The 23377-nt window shown below is 46.6% G+C and overlaps 1 protein-coding gene across 17 annotated transcripts in view; it reads left to right on the top strand.

Annotated features, from left to right (window-relative positions):
- MICAL3 (microtubule associated monooxygenase, calponin and LIM domain containing 3) overlaps positions 1-23377 on the top strand; it is a 711269-nt gene that overhangs the window by 226589 nt on the left and 461303 nt on the right. For all 17 annotated transcript variants that reach the window (XM_033950898.1, XM_033950894.1, XM_033950891.1 and 14 more), the window contains one exon: positions 9702-9828. In XM_033950898.1, coding sequence (XP_033806789.1) covers positions 9702-9828 — 127 coding nt within the window. The remainder of the gene's footprint in view (positions 1-9701; positions 9829-23377) is intronic.

Raw genomic sequence — 23377 nt, 5'->3', positions numbered from 1 at the left:
GCTAGATGTAATTTACTTGGATTTCAGCAAAGCCTTTGATACAGTTCCTCATAAGAGGCTGTTGAACAAACTTGAAGGGCTGAAGTTAGGACCCAAAGTGGTGAACTGGGTCAGAAACTGGCTGTCGGACAGACGCCAGAGGGTGGTGGTTAATGGAAGTCGCTCAAAGGAAGGAAAGGTGACTAGTGGAGTCTCTCAGGGTTCGGTGCTGGGGCCAATCCTGTTCAATATGTTTGTGAGTGACATTGCTGAAGGGTTAGAAGGAAAAGTGTGCCTTTTTGCAGATGATACCAAGATTTGTAACAGAGTAGACACCGAAGAGGGAGTGGAAAATATGAAAAAGGATCTGCAAAAGTTAGAGGAATGGTCTAATGCTTGGCAACTAAAATTCAATGCAAAGAAATGCAGAGTAATGCATTTGGGGATTAATAATAGGAAGGAACCGTATATGCTGGGAGGAGAGAAGCTGATATGCACAGACGGGGATAGGGACCTTGGGGTTATAGTGTCCGAAGACATAAAGGCGAAAAAAACAGTGTGACAAGGCAGTGGCTGCTGCCAGAAGGATGCTGGGCTGTATAAAGAGAGGCGTAGTCAGTAGAAGGAAGAAGGTGTTGATGCCCCTGTACAGGTCATTGGTGAGGCCCCACTTGGAGTATTGTGTTCAGTTTTGGAGACCGTATCTGGCGAAAGACGTAAGAAGAATTGAGGCGGTCCAGAGGAGGGCGACGAAAATGATAGGAGGCTTGCGCCAGAAGACATATGAGGAGAGACTGGAAGCCCTGAATATGTATACCCTAGAGCAGGGGTCTGCAACCTTTAAGACATAAAGAGCCACTTGGACCCGTTTTCGAAAAGAAAAAAAAACTTGGAGCCGCAAAACCATTATAAAACAAATCTAACACTGCATATATTGTTTCTTATCTTAATGCTATATACAGGATCACTAAATTGAAAATAAAATCATTTTTCCTACCTTTGCTATTTGGTGATTTCATGAGTCTCTGGTTGCACTTTCTTCTTCTGACTGTGCATCCAATCTTTCTTCCTTTCTTTCAGCCTCCTGTATGTTTCCTCTCCTCCAGACCTCATTCTCTCCCCCAACTTTTTCTTTCTGTCTCCCTGTTCCCCCTTCTTTCTGTCTCCGTGCCGTCCCCCAAGCCACTCGGTTTGCTGCCACCGCAATCGGGGAACAGCCCCCAAGCCACCGCCGTCCCAAGCTTTCCCTGCAGAAGTGTTGCGCTGACCAGCATTCCGCTCCCTGACGTCAATTCTGACGTAGGAGAGGAAGTTCCGGGCCAACAAGGCATTTCTCCTCATTCCATCCAGCCTGAGCCCCATCTCTCCTTGATCCAGCATTTCCCTTCTGTGTCTGTCAGAATTACCATTCCACCTATTTTCCAGCATCACCCTTCTTTGTGTCCATCTCACCTATATCCCTATCTCACCACTTTTTCAGAATCTTCATTTGTCTCTGTCCTTATCTTTACGCCATGTTCACCATTTGCCCTTTCAATGTCTTTATCTCCCCCCCCCACCCCACTTTTTCAGCATTACTTCTATGTCTCTATTTCACCTCCTCTTCATGTTCCCTCTGTATCTCTATCCTTATTCAGTAGGTCCTGCTTACCCTTTCTCTTCTTTGTGTCACTATCTCCATTTTCTGCTTTCCCCCCTTTTCCTTTGTTACTGCACCCTGTAGCTAGAATCTTTCCACCCTCCCTCCACTCCGGCCCAGCCCAGTATGAAATATTTCCTTTTGTTTCCCTCCCCTCTCTCTTTCTCTCTCTCTTCCCCTCCCTCACCCACGAGTACTACATCTGGCCCTCTCCCTTCTACCTGCACCCGGCAACACCCCCTGCTCCGCGGCTCTCTTAAGCAACTCGTCAGCAGCGGTGATCAAGACAAGCTGCCGACATCGAGGCCTTCCCTCTATGAGTCCCGCCTTTGTGGAAAAAGGAAGTTGAAACAAGCGGGACTCGCAGAGGGTAGGCCCCGACGTCAGAAGCTGCTGCTGAGTTGCCGAAGAGAGCCGCGGAACAGGGGATGTGGCCGGAAGCAGGTAGAAGGGAGAGGGAGATAGGAAGGCTGTAGATCTCCGGAGCATGACACCGACCCCGGCCAGGATGACTTCTTTTTCAGGCACCTTACAAGTCCAGCGTCGCGGGGGAAATAGCCATGCTGAGCAGTGAGCTCAGCACTACACAGATGAAAGCCTTGCTTGCTGATTGGTCCGGCGGGGCGGGGCCGCCGGACCAATCAGCAAGCAAGGCTTTCATCTGTGTATGTGCTGAGCTCACTGCTCAGCATGGCTATTTCCCGCCGCGACGCCGGACTTAAGCTGCATGCCTGCGTGACACACTACCGGAGCCGCAGCAAAGGTGGAAAAGAGCCGCATGCGGCTCTGGAGCCGCAGGTTGCCGACCCCCGCCCTAGAGGAAAGGAGAGACAGGGGAGATATGATTCAGACGTTCAAATACTTAAAGGGTATTAACGTAGAACAAAATCTTTTCCAGAGAAAGGAAAATGGTAAAACCAGAGGACATAATTTGAGGTTGAGGGGTGGTAGATTCAGGGGCAATGTTAGGAAATTCTACTTTACGGAGAGGGTGGTGGATGCCTGGAATGCGCTCCCGAGAGAGGTGGTGGAGAGTAAAACTGTGACTGAGTTCAAAGAAGCGTGGGATGAACACAGAAGATTTAGAATCAGAAAATAATATTAAATATTGAACTAGGCCAGTTACTGGGCAGACTTGCACGGTCTGTGTCTGTTATGGCCGTTTGGTGGAGGATGGGCAGGGGAGGGCTTCAATGGCTGGGAGGGTGTAGATGGGCTGGAGTAAGTCTTAATAGAGATTTCGGCAGTTGGAACCCAAGCACAGTACCGGGTAAAGCTTTGGATTCTTGCCCAGAAATAGCTAAGAAGAAAAAAAAAAAAAAATTTTTTTAAATTGAATCAGGTTGGGCAGACTGGATGGACCATTCGGGTCTTTATCTGCCGTCATCTACTATGTTACTATGTTATATTTATTTTAGTTTGTATTTTACATTTTTTACTTATTACTTAATTTTAAATTGTACTATTTTACTTTTCTTTTTATGATGGAGTTCTTTTCCTTTTGCTTTATGTTATGTAAACCGCTATAATGCTGTACCAAAGAGCAGTCTATAAGTACAAATAAACATAACAAAAAGCTTGTACCTAGGACCCTTGAATAGCCAAAAATTCTTGTCTCCTGTGTAGCCTAAAAAAGTTAGGAAAAATACATATATAGGTCCCCATAAACAGTCCTCTGGAATTTAGAATATAGGTTGCACAGCATTTAGCATGTACTAATGCTCAATATTGCATTTATATGATAACTGCCTAATAAAAGCCATCAAAGCAGTGTACATTACAATAATATTCTGAAATACAATATAATAGGAAAGAAACAAAGATTATCCCAGGACAAGCAGGCAGGTATTCTCACTAGTGGGTGATGTCATCAGACAGAGCCCCGGTACGGACGTCTCACAAGCACGTGTTGCTTGTAGAAACTTAAAGTTTCTAGATGCCCGCACCGCGCATGCGCCGGTGCCTTCCTACCCGGAGATCCGGGCGTGTCTCCTCAGTTCTTTCTTTTCCGCGGAGCTGAGAAGTTCAACTTCATCATGCGCTAGCTGAATTCAGTTAAATTTGCCTTCCTTGTCCGCGTTTTCGCTTTCTTTTAATTACAGTTAACAGTTCTTTTCTTTTTCGGTAAAAAAAAAAAAAAAAAAAGAAGATTATTTCCTCCGGCGGGTCGAACGGGCCGGCCACGTGGCTCAGGCCCACTGGCTTCGACCTCGCGGCGGAGATTTTCCGGCCTATGTCCCGGCCAATCACCGGGTTTAAAAAGTGCAGCAAGTGCCAACGCGCGATTTCACTCACGGACCCTCACTGGCGCTGTTTGCAGTGTTTGGGCCCTGACCACATCCCGAAATCGTGCAGGCCTTGCTCTACCCTTACGGCACGCTCATTCAAGCGGCGTTGCCTATTGTGGGAATCGATGTTCAAGATGGACGCAGCTAAGGATCCCTCAGCCTCCACTTCATCTGATACCTCCCCGGTTCGGGCGAAACCGGCATCGACCCCTCCTGCATCGAGTGTGGTGAAACCGGCATCGCTCACCCCGACACCATCCACGAGCTCGACGTCGGTGCCTGCCCCGGTCTCCTCGGTTCAGGTACCTCTTCCTTCCACAGTGCCACCAATGGTCATCAAAGTGCCGAAAGCTACTAAGCAGAAGCACTCGGCCTCGAAGGAGCGCGATGTCCGTGCAGGAGGACCCCCTTTCGGTGCGGATCCCTCCTTATCGGCTTCGCTACGGTCCGTGCTGGAAGCTCAATTCATTGAGCTCATGCAGACCATCGGACCCGGGCTCATCGCTGCCATACAGGGTGACCTCCCGGTACCGGTCCAAAGGGGCGGTCCGCCCCCTCCCCCTCCCCCACACCGTTCGACCTCGACAACCGACGAGGACGAACGGGGGAGGGCGGCGATGCCCACGCGGCAAGCCTCGCTTACCGATATGCCGCCATTAGAACCCATTACGCCTCCGCGCCAACATGGGACCAGACCTCCGATCGATACTCGAAGCCCTGGGCATAGTCAGGAAGAGTTCTTCCGTACTCCTTACCAGACTTGGGTAGCATCGCAAGAACCCGCATCGCAAACCCAGTTGCGATCCACCGCTTCCAGCCCTATCCACTTGGGGGCCTCGGGAGACCATGCGATGCACAGACGATCCCGATCCCCGTCCCGCCACCGAGACGGGCACCGATCGAGACACTCATCCTGGCACTCCTCACGCCATTCGGAGGTGTCACCGCAGAAAAAACTGCAACGTAGGGGATACTCCTCATCAGAGGTGTCCCCTCCGAGGGGCCCGGAGTACGAGGAGACACCGGTGCCCGATTCTCCTGGTCACTCCCCGATGTCCACGGACCTGGAGGCCTCCTCCTCCTCCAGCCCGTCCCACAGACCGACGCTGGCGGAACAATTGTCCTTCTCATCATTCCTCCGACAAATGGCGGATGATCTGGATGTGACCCTTGACACGGGCTCCCGATACTCCAAAGAGTACCTGGACACCATGCATTTACCTAACCCTCCAACGGAGTCGCTTCGGCTCCCCTTGCATAAATTACTGGACCAGACCTTCATGCAGTGCTTCGAAACACCGTATTCCATACCGGCGATCCCCAGCAAACTCAATGCTCGATACCGCATCGTGCACCATAAAGGGTTCGAGGGCCCTCAACTCTCCCACCAATCCCTACTGGTCGAGTCCTCCCTTAAACGCTCTCATCCCTCCCAGGTCTACGCCTCTGTACCGCCGGGCCGAGAGGGGAGAACGATGGACAAATTTGGTAGAAAATTCTACCAAAACTCCATGATGGCGTCACGGGTGCTAAACTACAACTTCTTTTTCTCTTCCTATCTGGAGTTCTTCTTGCCGGTGCTCCGCAAGTTCACTCCGTTCATAGACAACCAAGCTCGATTCGAGTTCGAGGAAGTGGTAGCCTCCCTCTCCCAATTACGCCTCCAGCTGATGCAATCCTCCTTCGATGCATTCGAACTCTCGGCACGCGCCGCCGCAAGCGCGGTAGCTATGCGTCGCCTGGCATGGCTCCGTACTATCGATATGGATCCCAACCTACAGGACAGACTCGCCAACGTACCATGTGCGGGAGCTGACCTGTTCGATGAGTCTATCGAAACTGTTACCAAGAAGCTGTCGGATCATGAAAAATCCTTTCAATCCATCCTGCGGCCCAAACCCAAACCTCAACAGTCTCGACCTTCCAGGCCACCCCTGATTTACCAGCGGCGTTACATGCCCAGACAAACGCCTGCTGCGAGACAGCCTGCGAAGAGACAACCTCCCCAGAAGTCTCAGCAAAAACTTCAGCCATCGGCTGTACCTAAGGCTCCCCAGCCCTTTTGACGCCCCTCCCGGGAGCATAACCTCGGCCTCTCCCATAGGGGGCCGCCTCCATCTTTTTTACCATCGATGGGAGGCCATAACCACGGACCTATGGGTCCTCACCATCATAAGAGAAGGATACTCTCTTCAATTCCACCGGGTCCCCCCGGACCATCCTCCAAGAGAGTATCCTTCAAGCTCGACGCAGACCGCCCTTCTTCTTCAGGAAGTCCAAACCTTACTTCAGCTTCGGGCTGTCGAGCCGGTCCCGTCAGACCAATTGAACCGAGGGTTTTACTCCCGGTACTTCCTCGTCCCGAAGAAAACGGGCGACCTGCGACCCATTTTAGACCTTCGGGCCCTCAACAAGTTCCTGGTCAAAGAGAAGTTTCGCATGTTGACTTTGGCTTCTCTATACCCCCTCCTCGAGCAGAACGACTGGTTATGCTCCCTGGATCTCAAGGAGGCCTACACTCACATCCCCATTCACCCGGCCTCCCGAAAGTTCCTCAGATTTCGGGTGGGAAATCTGCACCTACAGTATCGAGTGCTACCATTCGGCCTATCTTCGTCCCCCAGAGTCTTCACAAAGTGCCTGGTGGTAGTGGCCGCAGCACTCCGGGACAGGGGTCTACAGGTGTTCCCATACCTCGACGACTGGCTCATCAAGGCCCCGTCAGCCCCAGAGGTCACTTCGGCGGCCTTGGCTACAACCTACTTCCTCCAGAATTTGGGCTTCGAGATCAACTTCTCCAAGTCTCATCTACAACCCACCCAGTCCCTCCCCTTCATCGGAGCGGTCCTGGACACCACCCGACTCCGAGCATTCCTGCCTCGGCAACGCATGGAGTCTCTTCTTCATCTCTGCCAGTCGGTGGCTACTCGCCAAACCCTACCGGCGAGACAACTGATGGTGCTCCTGGGCCATATGGCCTCCACAGTACATGTGACACCCTTTGCCAGACTCCACCTCAGGATCCCCCAGTGGACCCTAGCATCACAGTGGAATCAGACGTCCGATCCACTATCCAAACGCATCTTAGTCACACCTGCTCTTCGGCAGTCTCTACTTTGGTGGATGACCTCTTCGAATCTATCCAGAGGTTTGCTGATGCACTCTCCCCCCCATCAGAAAGTTCTCACAACCGATTCGTCGAATTACGCATGGGGGGCCCACCTGGAGGGTCTCCGCACCCAAGGATTCTGGACCAGTGCGGAAAGACTACACCAAATCAATCTACTGGAACTCAGAGCCATCTTCAATGCGCTCCAAGCTTTCCAACACCTACTCCACGACATGGTAATCCTCATTCGCACAGACAATCAGGCCGCCATGTATTATATCAACAAGCAAGGAGGCACGGGCTCGGTCCTCCTTTGCCAGGAAGCTCTACGAGTCTGGGACTGGGCGGTGCGCCACAACGCCCTACTCAGAGCAGTATACATCCAGGGGGAGAACAACGTCTTAGCAGACAAACTAAGCCGTCTGCTACAACCGCACGAATGGACTCTCCATTCCAGCCCCCTTCACCAAATCTTCACGCAATGGGGGACGCCTCAGATAGACCTCTTTGCGGCTCCCCACAACGCCAAACTGCCTCAGTTTTGCTCCAGGATCTACACTCCTCATCGCCTCGAGGCAGATGCTTTTCTACTGAACTGGGGGAAACGATTTCTATATGCGTTCCCACCATTCCCGCTGATCCAGAAGACTCTGGTCAAGCTGAAACTCGAACGGGCCACCATGATTCTAATAGCTCCTCGGTGGCCCAGACAACCTTGGTTCTCCCTCCTACTTCAACTCAGCAGCAGGGAACCATTACCACTTCCAGTGTTTCCTTCACTACTTACTCAACATCAAGGATCACTACTTCATCCCAACCTGCAGTCTCTCCACCTGACAGCTTGGTTCCTCTCAACGTAACCCCTCACCAATTCTCACAAGAAGTGAGGGAGGTCTTGGAAGCTTCCAGGAAGCCCGCCACTCGACAATGCTACTCCCAGAAATGGTCCAGATTCTCCTCATGGTGTGTTTCTAAGTCAAAGGAACCTCAGCGAGCTTCCTTATCCTCCGTGCTGGACTATCTCCTACACCTATCTCAATCTGGGCTCAAGTCCACATCCATACGAGTCCACCTGAGCGCTATTGCGGCGTTCCACCAGCCTCTACAAGGGAAACCCCTCTCGGCCCATCCGGTGGTCGCCAGATTTATGAAAGGACTCTTCCATGTTAACCCTCCTCTCAAACCACCCCCAGTAGTTTGGGACCTCAATGTAGTCCTTTCCCGTCTCATGAAGCCCCCGTTTGAACCACTCAACAGGGCCCCTCTTAAGTACCTCACCTGGAAAGTGCTTTTTCTTGTAGCCCTTACGTCCGCTCGCAGAGTCAGCGAACTCCAGGCATTGATGGCGGATCCACCATTCACAGTATTCCACCATGACAAGGTGGTCCTCCGCACTCACCCGAAATTCCTGCCTAAGGTGGTCTCCGAATTTCATCTCAACCAATCCATTGTACTTCCAGTATTCTTCCCTAAGCCTCATTCTCACCACGGAGAATCGGCCCTTCACACTCTAGACTGTAAACGTGCCTTGGCTTTCTACCTGGATCGCACCAAGCCACACAGAACCACTCCTCAACTTTTTGTCTCCTTCGATCCTAACAAGTTGGGAAGACCCGTATCAAAGCGCACCATCTCTAATTGGATGGCGGCTTGTATCTCTTTCTGCTATGCCCAGGCTGGATTATCACTTCCTTGTAAGGTCACAGCCCATAAGGTCAGAGCAATGGCAGCCTCAGTAGCATTCCTCAGATCAACACCAATCGAGGAAATTTGCAAGGCTGCCACCTGGTCCTCGGTTCACACATTCACCTCACATTATTGTCTGGATACCCTCTCCAGACGGGATGGACAGTTTGGCCAAACAGTATTGAAAAATTTATTCTCTTAAGTCGCCAACTCCCCCTCCATCCCACTGAGGTTAGCTTGGAGGTCACCCACTAGTGAGAATACCTGCCTGCTTGTCCTGGGATAAAGCAATGTTACTTACCGTAACAGTTGTTATCCAGGGACAGCAGGCAGCTATTCTCACGTCCCACCCACCTCCCCTGGGTTGGCTTCTCTGCTAGCTACCTGAACTGAGGAGACACGCCCGGATCTCCGGGTAGGAAGGCACCGGCGCATGCGCGGTGCGGGCATCTAGAAACTTTAAGTTTCTACAAGCAACACGTGCTTGTGAGACGTCCGTACCGGGGCTCTGTCTGATGACATCACCCACTAGTGAGAATAGCTGCCTGCTGTCCCTGGATAACAACTGTTACGGTAAGTAACATTGCTTTCTCCAGGATCATCAACAGCAGTCCACATGCTCTATTTAGAAACTACTTCATGGGTTAAAAGCTAATTAAAACAGGTGTGTTTTTAATTGTACTTTAAATAAGGGAAGGGAGGCCTCCAATACAGAGTGGAATGCGAAGGGCATTCCATAGTGTAGGTCCTACTGCACTGAATATCAGTTTCTGAAATGTCTGTTAATGCATACCAAATTTTAGTGAAAGCTACTTTGTTGTACAGATGTGTGTTTATATCTGAGTATACATTTATGTACTAAAAAAATGATAAATAATTGTTTTTGGGAGGTTTGCAGACACACTTAAGGTAGTGTATTTTTTTTTGTGCATTTGTGTAAATGGTTATTCTGGTTAATGCTATATTTATTTGTAATGTAAATTCCTTCTTTCTGTTTTAGGGAGAGTATTTATAGGTTACTGCCTCAGACTACCCCTGAGAATGTGAGTAAAAACTTCAGCCAGTACAGCATTGATCCCACCACAAGGTATCCTAACATCAGCCTCCACTTCTTACGTCCAAACCAGGTAATATTCTGGCTGGAGTACTTTTTCAGATTAGTTTATACAAGGCTTTTAATCCTTTTTATTTTGTAGTTAAGTGGTCCTTTTATAAAGTTTAGCACATGCTAATGGATGTTAGCATGGACTAAGTGCTATGAGACCCGTAGGTAAAATATAGAATAGGCAACATTTAGTACATGTTAAGTTTTAGTAAAAGGGCCCCTAAATTAGAAATATTCATTCTTATTTTCAAGTCATGAATTTTATAGCAGTCATTTGTGTGAAAATCCAAAAGGGCCTTTATTTTATATAAACAATATAAGTTCCTGTGTGCCTTCATAAAATAGGCTAGTACAGTGTCCCTCCATTAGCACACTCTCTCTAAGAAGTCTATTTCTTTCTACTCTACTTTTATATAGATATTACTCTTGGAGATTTCTCTGATACAGCTTACAATACATGATCATGCCAGCTATCTCATAGAAATTGTAAAAGATTAAGTGTATTTGATTTAAATAGTACAGTAGAATTCCAGTTAACCAGTATTCAACTAACCGGCACTCTCAACCAACCTGCAAAAAAAATTGCTGGCAAAAAAAAAGTCTTCTGCACTCCTCAGACAACCTCCAAAGTCATGCTCCTGACCCAACAACCCCCCTCCCTCCAGTCCCCAAAGCAGCAGTGGCAGCCACAAATCACCCTACCCACCTCCTTTTAGACCCTGAAGCATCAGTGGCAGCCACAAATCTTCCTCCCAGCCCCCAAAGTAGCAGCAGCAGCCAGAAATCTCCCTTCTCCCCTCCTTACAGTTCCTGAAGCATCAGTGGCAGCCAGAAATCTCCCTTCCTCCAGCCCCTGAAGCAGCAGTGGCAGCTGGTCCTGACAACAGTCCTGAAGCAGCAGGCAGTTGGTCCTGACAACCTCCCTCCAGCCCCTGAAGCAGCAGCAGCCATTGAGCAGAGGAAGTGCCATAAACAGGCTGCTTCCGTCCAACCCCGACAGGGCCTTTGGAAAGGCCCTGCTGGGGCTAGCCAGAAGCAGCCTATTTACTGCACTTCCTCTGCTCACTGGCGGCCACTACTACTACTACTATTTATCACATATATAGTGTTTGAAGGCATATGCAGCACTGTACATTTTGGCATTTATAGATGGTCCCTGCTCAGAAGAGCTTACAATCTAACTTGAATAGATGCAGAACACAAGGTGAGAGGAGTTAGGACAAGCTATGCTGCTTCGGGGACTGGAGGGAGGGAGGGAGAGAGATTTGTGGCTGTAAGGGGGGCCAGACCCACACTGAGGGAGGGCAGACCGGGAAGTAGGGGGAAGAAGAGACATGGATACTGGTCCTACAGGGTGAAGGGAGGGGAGATAGATGGTGGACCCATAAGTGAGAGAGAAGGGGTGGGAGAGAGAGTGACCCAGAAAGAAGGAAAGAACAGATGCTGGACCTACAAGTGGGGGGTGAAGGGATGATAACATAACATAACATAACATTATACTTATAGACCGTGTTACCAAAAAGTTCTACGTGGTTTACAAAAGATTATAAACATTAAACATAATTGTATATTTGAATGAGTCAGCTAATCAGGTATTTGGAGAAAAGATAGGTTTTTAGCTGTTTTCTAAAATGTCTGTAAGAAACAGCTGTGAGCAACAACGATCGAAATTCTTTTTCATGAGAAGCTGCCTGAGATGCTAAAGAGTGATTTAGGAATTTCTTGATTTTACAATCTTTTACAGAAGGAAAATTGAACAGAGCATGAGTTTTTCTACTGCATTTGTGCGTAGCTATGGAAAAACTATTAGCCAGATAAGTAGGGGCTGCACCGTATAAAACCTTGTAACAAAAACAGCCCAACTTGAACAATACTCGAGCTTCCACAGGCAACCAATGCAATTTGAAATAAAATAACGTAACATGAGAAGGGAGACAAAACTATTTTTACATTAACTCTCAAGCAACAGAAACTACAGTTATTCAGGATCCACCAAACCCCATGGGTGCTGGCTAACTGAGAGTTTACTATATTTTTGTAGACATGATTTAAGAAGATTTTTACATGAACTTATTAATAACTTGATAAACTTATTAAAAAAAAAAAATTCAACTTAGCCTCTCCCCTGCTGAAGCAGGTAATCAAATGCTCAGCTAGCCCGGTGGGGCAGTCTTCGTTGTTTTCAGGGCTCGGCATAGCTGGTACTTCCATTCATCAGGCTGAAAACCCTATGCAGCCTCAGAACCGCAAATTTAAGTCACCTTAGGGCAGGGGTCCCCAAAGTACCTCCTTGAGGGCCGAATCCAGTCGAGTTTTCAGGATTTCCCCAATGAATATGCATGAGATCTATGTGCATGCACTGCTTTCAATGCATATTCACTGGGGAAATCCAGAAAACCTGACTGGATTCGGCCCTCAAGGAGGGACTTTGGGGACCCCTGCCTTAGGGTTACTCTCAGCCCCAGGAGTTGGACACTTTTTCTGACTTTATGAAATTTTTGTTGTCTGCATTTCAGAACCAGTGTTCTCACCCTGTGCAGTCCCAATCTGCCTCTGCAGTGTCTCTCAGTGCTGTTGCTTCTTTGGACACATACTGACTTGGCATTCCGCTGTTCTTTCACTGCCTGACCCTGATCACTTGCTGACCCCTTATTTGCAGGTGCAGCACTTCTTGGGGCAGGAGATCAGGGACTGTGTGCTGGATCTGTGTATCCATCTGGGGTTTTGGAGCCTAGGAATGTTTCCATGGTCCTGTGCTTATTAAGTCTGCGGCTTTTCCGGACCTTATTTCTGAATCTTTGCAGGAGTTCACTTTGGTTACTCAACTAGCATTGTTCACTTCTTCCTCCTGGCTTTGTGGTGTATACTTGCAGTTTGCTACTTTTCCCTGGCACTCTGACATGAGTGTTCTGGTCTTGGAGCAGTTTGACTCTACGGAGGGTGCTTTGAAAATTGCTACAGCTATGTCACACTTGTATCCCCTGGTACAGGAATGTCAGCAGCTTTGGGTCAGTCCAGGGTGGATTTTATGGTGGCACAGGTGACTAAATGCACTCTCTCCCCCCATTGAGGATAGTAGTGTAGTGTTAAAGGATATATGCAGAACCACCATGTGGATGTGGTCCTTAGGAAATTCTTTGATGTAGCTGCTTTAGGCATTAAAACTTCGGCGATGTCTTTTGTCGTACACACTTGTCTCCCTCGACTGCGCATACTGGAGAGTGAGGTGGTGATTCCCCCTCCTCAACTTCTTTTGGCTGGGACAGATTATATGCAAAGGTGTCTGCATACTCCATCTCTGCCCACAGCTTGCTTTGGATCAGACAATGGGCTAGTGATTCCACTTCCAGGGCTACTTTGGTTAGCCTGCCTTTTCAGGGGCAGTTATTGTTTGGCAAAGGTCTGGTCAACTTTATGGATTCTGTGATGGTCCATTGCCCTAAGACTTATGTTTGATAGTAGACCCAGACCCTCCAGGGGTTCTGGTCATTCTAATTTTTGTGGCTCACTGCGATTCTGTCTGTATACAAGTGCCACATCACAGAGATTTTCACAGGGCTCCCGACAACGGTATACTGACTACAGGCATTCCCAGTCTTCCACCTCCCATTCTGCACCCTCTGCCAAAAAGGCACAGTGACGCTAGCTCTAAGCATTTCTTCCTGCCTGAATGTGCATTACGTCCGTCCAGAGGATCTTGGACATTTTTGGGTTGGACTACAAACTGGAATTTGCCCGGCCTCTTCAGATTGGTTTGTGGACTCTCCTACAGGTTGCCCAGACAAAGCGCTTAAGGTGCAAGCCACCATTCAATGCTTGCTGGATATTCAAGCTAAAGAGCTGGTGCCACCTGAACTCGTGAGCTAGGGCAGATACTCTCTATGCTTTATCGCCCCCCTCCCCCCCCCTGCCGCGATCCGGCATCCCCCAGGCACCCGCCCACCCGATCACATTTCTTACCCCCATTTGGCACCGGCACCAACGCACAGGACATGCCGGTGCCCGAAAATCTGCCTTTTTCTTTGCACTGGGCCTTAAGCATCTGCGCATGCTCAAGCCTTCGGGTTCCCGTTCTCTCTGAGATTCTCAGAGATCCGAGAATCTCGGAGAGAACAGGAATCCGGAGGCCTTGAGCATGCGCAGATGCTCAAGGCCCAGCGCAAAAAAGAAGGCAGCTCTTCAGGCACCGGCACCAGCATGTGCATTGGTGCCGGTGCCAAATGGGGGTAAGGAATGTGATCGGGTGGGTGGGTTGGTGCCTGGGGGATGCCAGATCGCGGCGGGGGGGGGGGGTTTATGACACGGGGGGGTGGGGGTGCCGGATCGCAGGGGGGCGCTCGTAAATCGAGGCACGCTCGGTTTCTGAGGCGCCGATTTTGCGAATGTTTTGCTCATCTTGCAAAACATTCGCAAACCAGTGCACTTGTAAACCGAGGTACCACTGTACTTCTATTCAGAATATGTTTGATCTGATATCATTTTTATGATACATAATGTGCATTTATGTTCAGGATAGCAGGTTCCAGCACATTATTATTTTTAGACTAAATTTATGTTAAAGGGCTATGGATTTGAACCTATTTGTTTCTTCTTAGTGTGTTGATATTGTTTACAAAGCTTACCATCATATTTATGTGTTGCTACAAAGCTCATACATTGTTCGCCATATATTAATAAGGTTTCTCAAAGTCATGATGAATTATTAGTAACGTATTTACATTAATTCATTGTTTATGTAACATATTGTTTTAACATTTTGCAACACTTTCTATATAACATTAATTTTGAATCAGGTTAGACAAACCCTCCCCTGCACACCCCACATCGTTTCATTGTTTTAATCGTTATATTTCACGATCAACACCATTATTCACGCTATAGAGTCTTCTCACCTACTTCTTAAAGTGAATACTTCAGTGTTATCTCTCATGGTCCTAGTTCTTATTCATGTAATCTGTAGCATTTGACACAGATTGGGATCCCTTTTAACACTTTTTAAACATTTTCTAACCATTATTCTCGTTTTAACATTCTCTTATTTTTCTACCATTTTCACAAATTAATTATTTATTTCACCTTATGGAGTGAGCTTTATTGATATAGAGAGGACTGTATAATTACATCATCTATAACAGGGGTGCCCACACTTTTTGGGCTTGCGAGCTACTTTTTAAATGACTAAGTCAAAATGATCTACCAACAATAAAATTTAAAAAAACACAAAGCACACTGTACGCATAGAAAATGTTAATTATCATTCCTATTCCAGGGTTTTTCAAAGAGGTCAAAGCAGATGACTCTATGCACTATCACCTCAGTAACAACCATACAAAAATAGACAAATATACCCCCCTCCCTTTTTACTAAACCACGATAGCAGTTTTTAGCGCAGGGAGCTGCGCTGAATGCCCAGCGCTGCTCTCGACACTCATAGGCTCCCTGCGCTAAAAACCTCTATTGCGGTTTAGTAAAAGGGGACCTTAGTGTAAAATATAGACAGCCGATATAAATTCAGACACATTTTGATCACTAAATTTAAAATAAAATCATTTTTCCTACCTTGTCTGGTGATTTCATGAGTCTCTGGTTGCACTTTCTTCTTCTGACTGTGCATTCAATCTTTCTTCCCTTCTTTTAGCTTGTATGCTTCCTCTCCTCCATACCTCATTCCTTCCCCCAACTTTTCCTTCCTCTTCCCTATCCTTTCTTTCTCTCTGCCTCCCTTTCTTTTTTTTCTGTTTCTCTTCTTTCCTTCTGTCTCCCTGCCTGCCCTTTTTCTTTCTTTCTCCCTGCCCTCCCCCAAGCCACTGCCACTGCCATTGCCATCGGGGACCAGGACCCAAACGCGACCAATAACAGGCCCCAAGCTCTCCCTGCTTCGACCAACCAGCATTCCTCTCCCCGACGTCAATTCTGCCATTGGGAAGAGGAAGACTGATCAGCCCAAGATCGTGATCAACCTATTGGGGGAAATGCTGCCGGGTCCTGCCTTTGCGGAAACAGAAAGTAGGCAGGACCCGGCAGGAAGAAGAACAAATGCTTCACTAACCTGTCTCCCGCATTAGCCCGTAGCGAACGCTTGCTTCAGGGCTCTCAACATGTGCTTGCCGGCTTCCCTTCTCCTCTCCCCTCCCCCGGCATAACTTCCGGTTTCGGAGGGAAGAGAAGAGAAGCCGGCACGCACATGTTAGAGCCCGGAGCATAAGTTCGCTACGGGCTGAAATCTCCAAGCCGTTTTTTTTTTTTGGTTTTTTTAATGTTCAGCAGCGGCAGATGACAGCTGGGTGGACCGCCCAGCTAAAAGGCACTAGGGAGAACACTGGAGAGGAAGGCTGATAGGCCTGTAGATCAGGACGGCAACACGAGTCTATCACGGAGCCCGGGATGGGCTCCGCGATCGACTCACATTGCCTTCCTGAGCTACTGGTCGATCGCGATCAACGTATTGGGCACCCCTGATCTATAATATGATAGCAATGTCAGTTACATTTCATTCTATTGTTTTGCCATCACTAGGCTTTCATTAGCTAAACTGACAGCTCAGATTGCTCTTTTCCATGGCCCTTAGCACACAGCGTGGTTTTGTTTTTTAGGCCTGCCCTTCTTTAACTCCTCCCCTTCACGTTTAAGCCACATCCCTACCCCTGCAGACAACCAATCTGCAATCACTGTGTGTTCCTTAGCATACAGTGCATTCTTGTTTGTTAGGCCTGTCCATTACCATCTTTAACTCCTCCCCTCAAATGATGTTACTTTTCGGCGACACTCCCATCTTTACGTGGCCTTCCAACATGGGTGTGCCCAGTACCAGGTGGCAGTGGCGTACCTAGCATATGTGACACCCGGGGCCCATCATTTTTTGACACCCCTCCCCATCTGTATGAAAAACATGATTTTTAGTAACAATCCACATGTCACACATGAGTACCTAGGAAAAGGCAGCATCTTACATACTGCAGTGAGCAGTACAACATCAATACACCCATTGTAAAACTAAACAAGCCAGACTAGTACAGATCAATCCTGCAGTCAGTCCTAACAGAAAACCATGTCTTTCGAACACAAAGAACACAGAAAATACCTTTGCTTAGTATGGAATATGTAATAACAAACTAACCCCTCCCTCTTTTACAAAACTGTAGTGTGGTTTTTAGCTATGGTGGTAATAGCTCTGATGCTCATAGAATTCTGAGCATCAGAGCTGCTACCACCACAGCTGGCGCTTAAAAACACTCCACAGTTTTGTAAAAGGGGGATGAAATAGAAATACATAGACAAAGGTTAAATTGAACCAGCAAGAAGCTGGACTCTGCATACAATGCAACAACACAGAAACAGTGACACATGTCTCCTAAAGCAATAAATAAATAGAATTTTTTTTTCTACCTTTTGTTTTCTCTGGTTTCTGCTTTCCTCATCTTCTTGTTACTCTCTTCCTTCCATCCACTGTCTGCCGTCTCTCTGCCCCTTCTATTGGGCATCTTCTCTCCTTCTATTCCCCTTCCAGAAAATTTATGCCTCCCCCTTCCATCTCTCCCTTCACCCTCATTGGACTGGCATCCATTTCCTACCCTCCCCCCATGCCCTGGCATCTCTCCCTCCTCCTCCATGGTCTGGTGTATCCTTTCCTGTCCCTCCTTCCCATGGACTTGGCATCTCTGGTTCCTCTCCCTTGTCTTCCTTCTCCCTCCTTCCCTCTGTCTCCCCAATTGGGTACTATAGCAGCAGCTTTTCTCTCTCCCCCTTCCCTTCCCTGTGCAGCAGCAGTATTTCTCCCCACCATTTCCCTCCTTCCCTCTGTCTCCCCAATTGGGTGCTACAGCAGCAGCATTTTTCTCTCTTCCCCTCCCTTCCCTTCCCTGTGCAGCAGCAGCATTTTTTGCCCCCTCAGATTTCTTTCAGTTCATCCGCATCAACACCCTTGAAAACCATTTCTGGTTCAGGTAGATTTCTTACATCTTAGTAACATAGTAACATAGTAGATGACGATAGATAAAGACCCAAATGGTCCATCCAGTCTGCCCAACCTGATTCAATTTAAATTTTTAATTTTTTCTTCTTAGCTATTTCTGGGCAAGAATCCAAAGCTTTACCCTGTACTGTGCTTGGGTTCCAACTACCGAAATCTCTGTTAAGACTTACTCCAGCCCATCTACACCCTCCCAGCCATTGAAGCCCCCCCCAGCCCATCCTCCACCAAACGGCCATATACAGACACAGACCGTGCAAGTCTGCCCAGTACTGGCCTTAGTTCAATATTTAATCTTATTTTCTGATTCTAAATCCTCTGTGTTCATCCCATGCTTCTTTGAACTCAGTCACAGTTTTACTCTCCACCACCTCTCTCGGGAGCGCATTCCAGGCATCCACTACCCTCTCCGTAAAGTAGAATTTCCTAACATTGCCTTTGAATCTACCACCCCTCAACCTCAAATTATGTCCTCTGGTTTTACCATTTTCCTTTCTCTGAAAAAGATTTTGTTCTACGTTAATACCCTTCAAGTATTTGAACGTCTGAATCATATCTCCCCTGTCTCTCCTTTCCTCTGGGGTATACATATTCAGGGCTTCCAGTCTCTCCTCATACGTCTTCTGGCGCAAGCCTCCTATCATTTTCGTCGCCCTCCTCTGGACCGCCTCAAGTCTTCTTACGTCCTTCGCCAGATACGGACTCCAAAACTGAACACAATACTCCAAGTGGGGCCTTACCAATGACCTGTACAGGGGCATCAACACCTTCTTCCTTCTACTGACTACGCCTCTCTTTATACAGCCCAGCATCCTTCTGGCAGCAGCCACTGCCTTATCACACTGTTTTTTCACCTTTAGATCTTCGGACACTATCACCCCAAGGTCCCTCTCCCCGTCCTGCATATCAACTTCTCTCCTCCCAGCATATACGTTTCCTTCCTATTATTAATCCCCAAATGCATTACTCTGCATTTCTTTGCATTGAATTTTAGTTGCCAGGCATTAGACCATTCCTCTAACTTTTGCAGATCCTTTTTCATATTTTCCACTCCCTCTTCGGTGTCTACTCTGTTACAAATCTTGGTATCATCTGCAAAAAGGCACACTTTTCCTTCTAACCCTTCAGCAATGTCACTCACAAACATATTGAACAGGATTGGCCCCAGCACCGATCCCTGAGGGACTGCACTACTCACCTTTCCTTCCTTTGAGCGACTTCCATTAACCACCACCCTCTGGCGTCTGTCCGACAGCCAGTTTCAGACCCAGTTCACCACTTTGGGTTCTAACTTCAGCCCTTCAAGTTTGTTCAACAGCCTCCTATGAGGAACTGTATCAAAGGCTTTGCTGAAATCCAAGTAAATTACATCTAGCATATGTCCTCGATCCATTTCTCTGGTCACCCAATCAAAAAATTCAATCAGGTTCGTTTGGCACAATTTACCTTTTGTAAAGCCATGTTGCCTCGGATCCTGTAACCCATTAGATTCAAGGAAGTACACTATCCTTTCTTTCAGCAAAACTTCCATTATTTTTCCAACAACTGAAGTGAGGCTTACCGGCCTGTAGTTTCCTCCTTCATCCCTGTGACCACTTTTATGAATAGGGTCCACATCCGCTCTCCTCCAATCCCCAGGAATCACTCCCGTCTCCAGAGATTTGTTGAACAAGTCTTTAATAGGACTCGCCAGAACCTCTCTGAGCTCCCTTAGTATCCTGGGATGGTTTCCCGTCTGGTCCCATCGCTTTGTCCACCTTCAGTTTTTCAAGTTGCTCATAAACACCCTCCTCTGTGAATGGCGCAGAATCTACTCCATTTTCTCGTGTAACTTTGCTAGACAATCTCGGTCCTTCTCCAGGATTTTCTTCTGTGAACACAGAACAGAAGTATTTGTTTAGCACATTCGCTTTCTCTTCATCACTTTCCACATATTGGTTCCCAGCATCTTTTAGACTAGCAATTCCATTTTTCATCTTCCTCCTTTCACTAATATATCAGAAAAAAATTTTGTCTCCCTTTTTTACATTTTTAGCCATTTGTTCTTCTGCCTGTGCTTTCGCCAGACGTATCTCTCTCTTGGCTTCTTTCAGTTTCACCCTGTAGTCCTTTCTGCTCTCCTCTTCTTGGGTTTTTTCATATTTCACGAACGCCAACTCTTTTGCCTTTATTTTCTCAGCCACTAGGTTGCAGAACCATATCGGCTTCCTTTTTCTCTTGTTTTTATTGATTTTCTTCACATAAAGGTCCGTAGCCATTTTTATCGCTCCTTTCAGCTTAGACCACTGCCTTTCCACTTCTCTTATGTCCTCCCATCCTAACAGCTCTTTCTTCAGGTACTCTCCCAGCATTAAAGTCCGTAAAGACTGAAGCAAAGAATTCATTCAGTCTCTCCGCTATGGCCTTATCTTCCCTGAGCGCCCCTTTTGTTCCTTGATCATCCAACAGTCCCACAGATTCCCTCACTTGTTTTCTGCTTTTGATGTACCTAAAAAAGGAGATGTCTGATCCGGAGATGGCAGTTCTTATGTTAACAAAACTAACAAAACAAAATACTTCCAGTGAATGAAAAGTCCCGATGTGGGGTGTCAGGATTGACCAATAAAAGCAGAACGCTTCAATGGTCTGTCATTTCTTCATTCATCCCCAAACATCGTAATGACTGTGTGTGTTATTTTTTTATAAAATTTTTTCTTTATGCTTTTAAATATTCTATATACGTTTTTTAGTGCATATATCTTAGAAGTAAGTTAACTAGTAATAACTTATCTTCGTTCCATTGTAAGTGGTGATTTTATTTATCTTGTGTTCCAGCGTTCAAATCAACGCTTCCCTCTGCCAACGCGTTTCGCTGATCTTTATCAAGGCTGGGGGCACTAGGGAAACACATAATAGAACACCCTGTTAAAGGCAATATAAAATTTTTTTTAAACTATCTTAAAATACAAAATGAACAAACACAAACCTGCATAGTAGTAACTTCCTGGTTGTGCTGTCAAGCGGCATCAAAAAGATGACCGCGGCGTTTTTTCACTCACTGATATAGGACCCACCCCTGACGTCATGGCCGCAAATCAATAGCTGAGATCAACTTGAGCTAGCCAATCCGAAGTTTCGTTTAACTCTTCCGGGGCCATGGAGTTCAACATGAACATCCAACGGAGCTCTTTTAAATTAAGATTTTTTTCAACATTTCCTCCCTCCCACCCTACAGTAATCATGTCGAGCACTCTCCATTTGAGATCTTGTAAAGTGTGACCACACAATTTCCAATGTCGTACAAGTGGAGAGGTTTCATTCCGAGTATGAACCCGAGATTTGTGTTCTGTCAATCTCAGTTTGATGGATCTAAGTGTACGGCCCACATATAGTTTAGGGCATGGACATTGAATACAATAGATGACCCGACTGGAGTTACAGTTTGTAATAACTCTGGATCGATAAGAGACTCCAGTAATCGGATGATTCCATAGCTCGCCTGGAATCGTAAAGGGACACCATTGACAATGGCCACACGGAAGATGACAGCCTACAGTCTTAGGTATCGGGTTTCTGATGATACTATGGCTAACATATGTTTTTTTGCCTCTTGTAAGAACAAATAGGGCGATTTTCCAGCGAAGGAACAGCTAACTTAGCAATATGCCAATGTTTATTGATGATATGCGATATCTTTTGAGCAAGAGTGGAATGTTGTTGAATAAAGGTGATATTGTCAACAGAATCTGATCAGAATCTGGCATATCTGATCAGAATCTGATTCTGATGACAATATCACCTTTATTCAACAACATTCCACTCTTGCTCAAAAGATATCGCATATCATCAATAAACATTGGCATATTGCTAAGTTAGCTGTTCCTTCGCTGGAAAATCTCCCTATTTGTTCTTACAAGAGACAAAAAAACATATGTTAGCCATAGTATCATCAGAAACCCGATACCTAAGACTGTAGGCTGTCATCTTCCGTGTGGCCATTGTCAATGGTGTCCCTTTACGATTCCAGGCGAGCTATGGAATCATCCGATTACTGGAGTCTCTTATCGATCCAGAGTTATTACAAACTGTAACTCCAGTCGGGTCATCTATTGTATTCAATGTCCATGCCCTAAACTATATGTGGGCCGTACACTTAGATCCATCAAACTGAGATTGACAGAACACAAATCTCGGGTTCATACTCGGAATGAAACCTCTCCACTTGTACGACATTGGAAATTGTGTGGTCACACTTTACAAGATCTCAAATGGAGAGTGCTCGACATGATTACTGTAGGGTGGGAGGGAGGAAATGTTGAAAAAAATCTTAATTTAAAAGAGCTCCGTTGGATGTTCATGTTGAACTCCATGGCCCCGGAAGGGTTAAACGAAACTTCGGATTGGCTAGCTCAAGTTGATCTCAGCTATTGATTTGCGGCCATGACGTCAGGGGTGGGTCCTATATCAGTGAGTGAAAAAACGCCGCGGTCATCTTTTTGATGCCGCTTGACAGCACAACCAGGAAGTTACTACTATGCAGGTTTGTGTTTGTTCATTTTGTATTTTAAGATAGTTTTAAAAAAATTTTATATTGCCTTTAACAGGGTGTTCTATTATGTGTTTCCCTAGTGCCCCCAGCCTTGATAAAGATCAGCGAAACGCGTTGGCAGAGGGTAGCGTTGATTTGAACGCTGGAACACAAGATAAATAAAATCACCACTTACAATGGAACGAAGATAAGTTATTACTAGTTAACTTACTTCTAAGATATATGCACTAAAAAACGTATATAGAATATTTAAAAGCATAAAGAAAAAATTTTATAAAAAAATAATACACACAGTCATTACGATGTTTGGGGATGAATGAAGAAATGACAGACCATTGAAGCGTTCTGCTTTTATTGGTCAATCCTGACACCCCACATCGGGACTTTTCATTCACTGGAAGTATTTTGTTTTGTTAGTTTTGTTATTTTAGATTTTTCCTTGTATTTAATTGTTGCGAGGAGTTCTTATGTTAACCACCATGACTAAACACCACACTGCAGTTTTGTAAAAGGTTGGGAGGGGTTTAGTTTGTGATTATATATTCCATACTAGGTGAAGGTGTTTTCTGTATTCTGTGTGTTCGAAAGACATGGTTTTCTGTTAGGATTGACTGTGCAGGATTGTTTTGTACTAGTTTGGCTTGTTTAGTTTACAATGGGTGTATTGATGTTGTACTGCACACTGCAGTATGTAAGATGCTGCGTTTTCCTAGGTACTCATGTGTGATGTGTGGATTGTTACTAAAAATCATGTTTTTCATACAGATGGGGGGTGTCAATAAAGGATGGGCCCCGGGTGTCACATATGCTAGGTATGCCACTGTTCAGAGTATACATATTTAGGTCTTCCAGAGTCTTCTCATATTTTTGGTTCAAACCCCTTACCATTTTCGTTGCTTTCCTCTGGACCACTTCAAGTCTTTTTATATCCTTCACCAGATAGGGCCTCCAAAACTTAACACAATAGTCCAAGTGCGGCCTCACCAGTGACCCATACAGGGGCATCAATACCTCCCTTCTTCTGCTGATTATTCTTCTTTCTATACAGCCTAGCATCCTTCTGGCTACAACCAC

This window comes from Geotrypetes seraphini, chromosome 7, assembly GCF_902459505.1.
Source record: "Geotrypetes seraphini chromosome 7, aGeoSer1.1, whole genome shotgun sequence".
NCBI lineage: Eukaryota > Metazoa > Chordata > Amphibia > Gymnophiona > Dermophiidae > Geotrypetes > Geotrypetes seraphini.
This window is presented reverse-complemented; position numbering and strand designations above follow the sequence as displayed.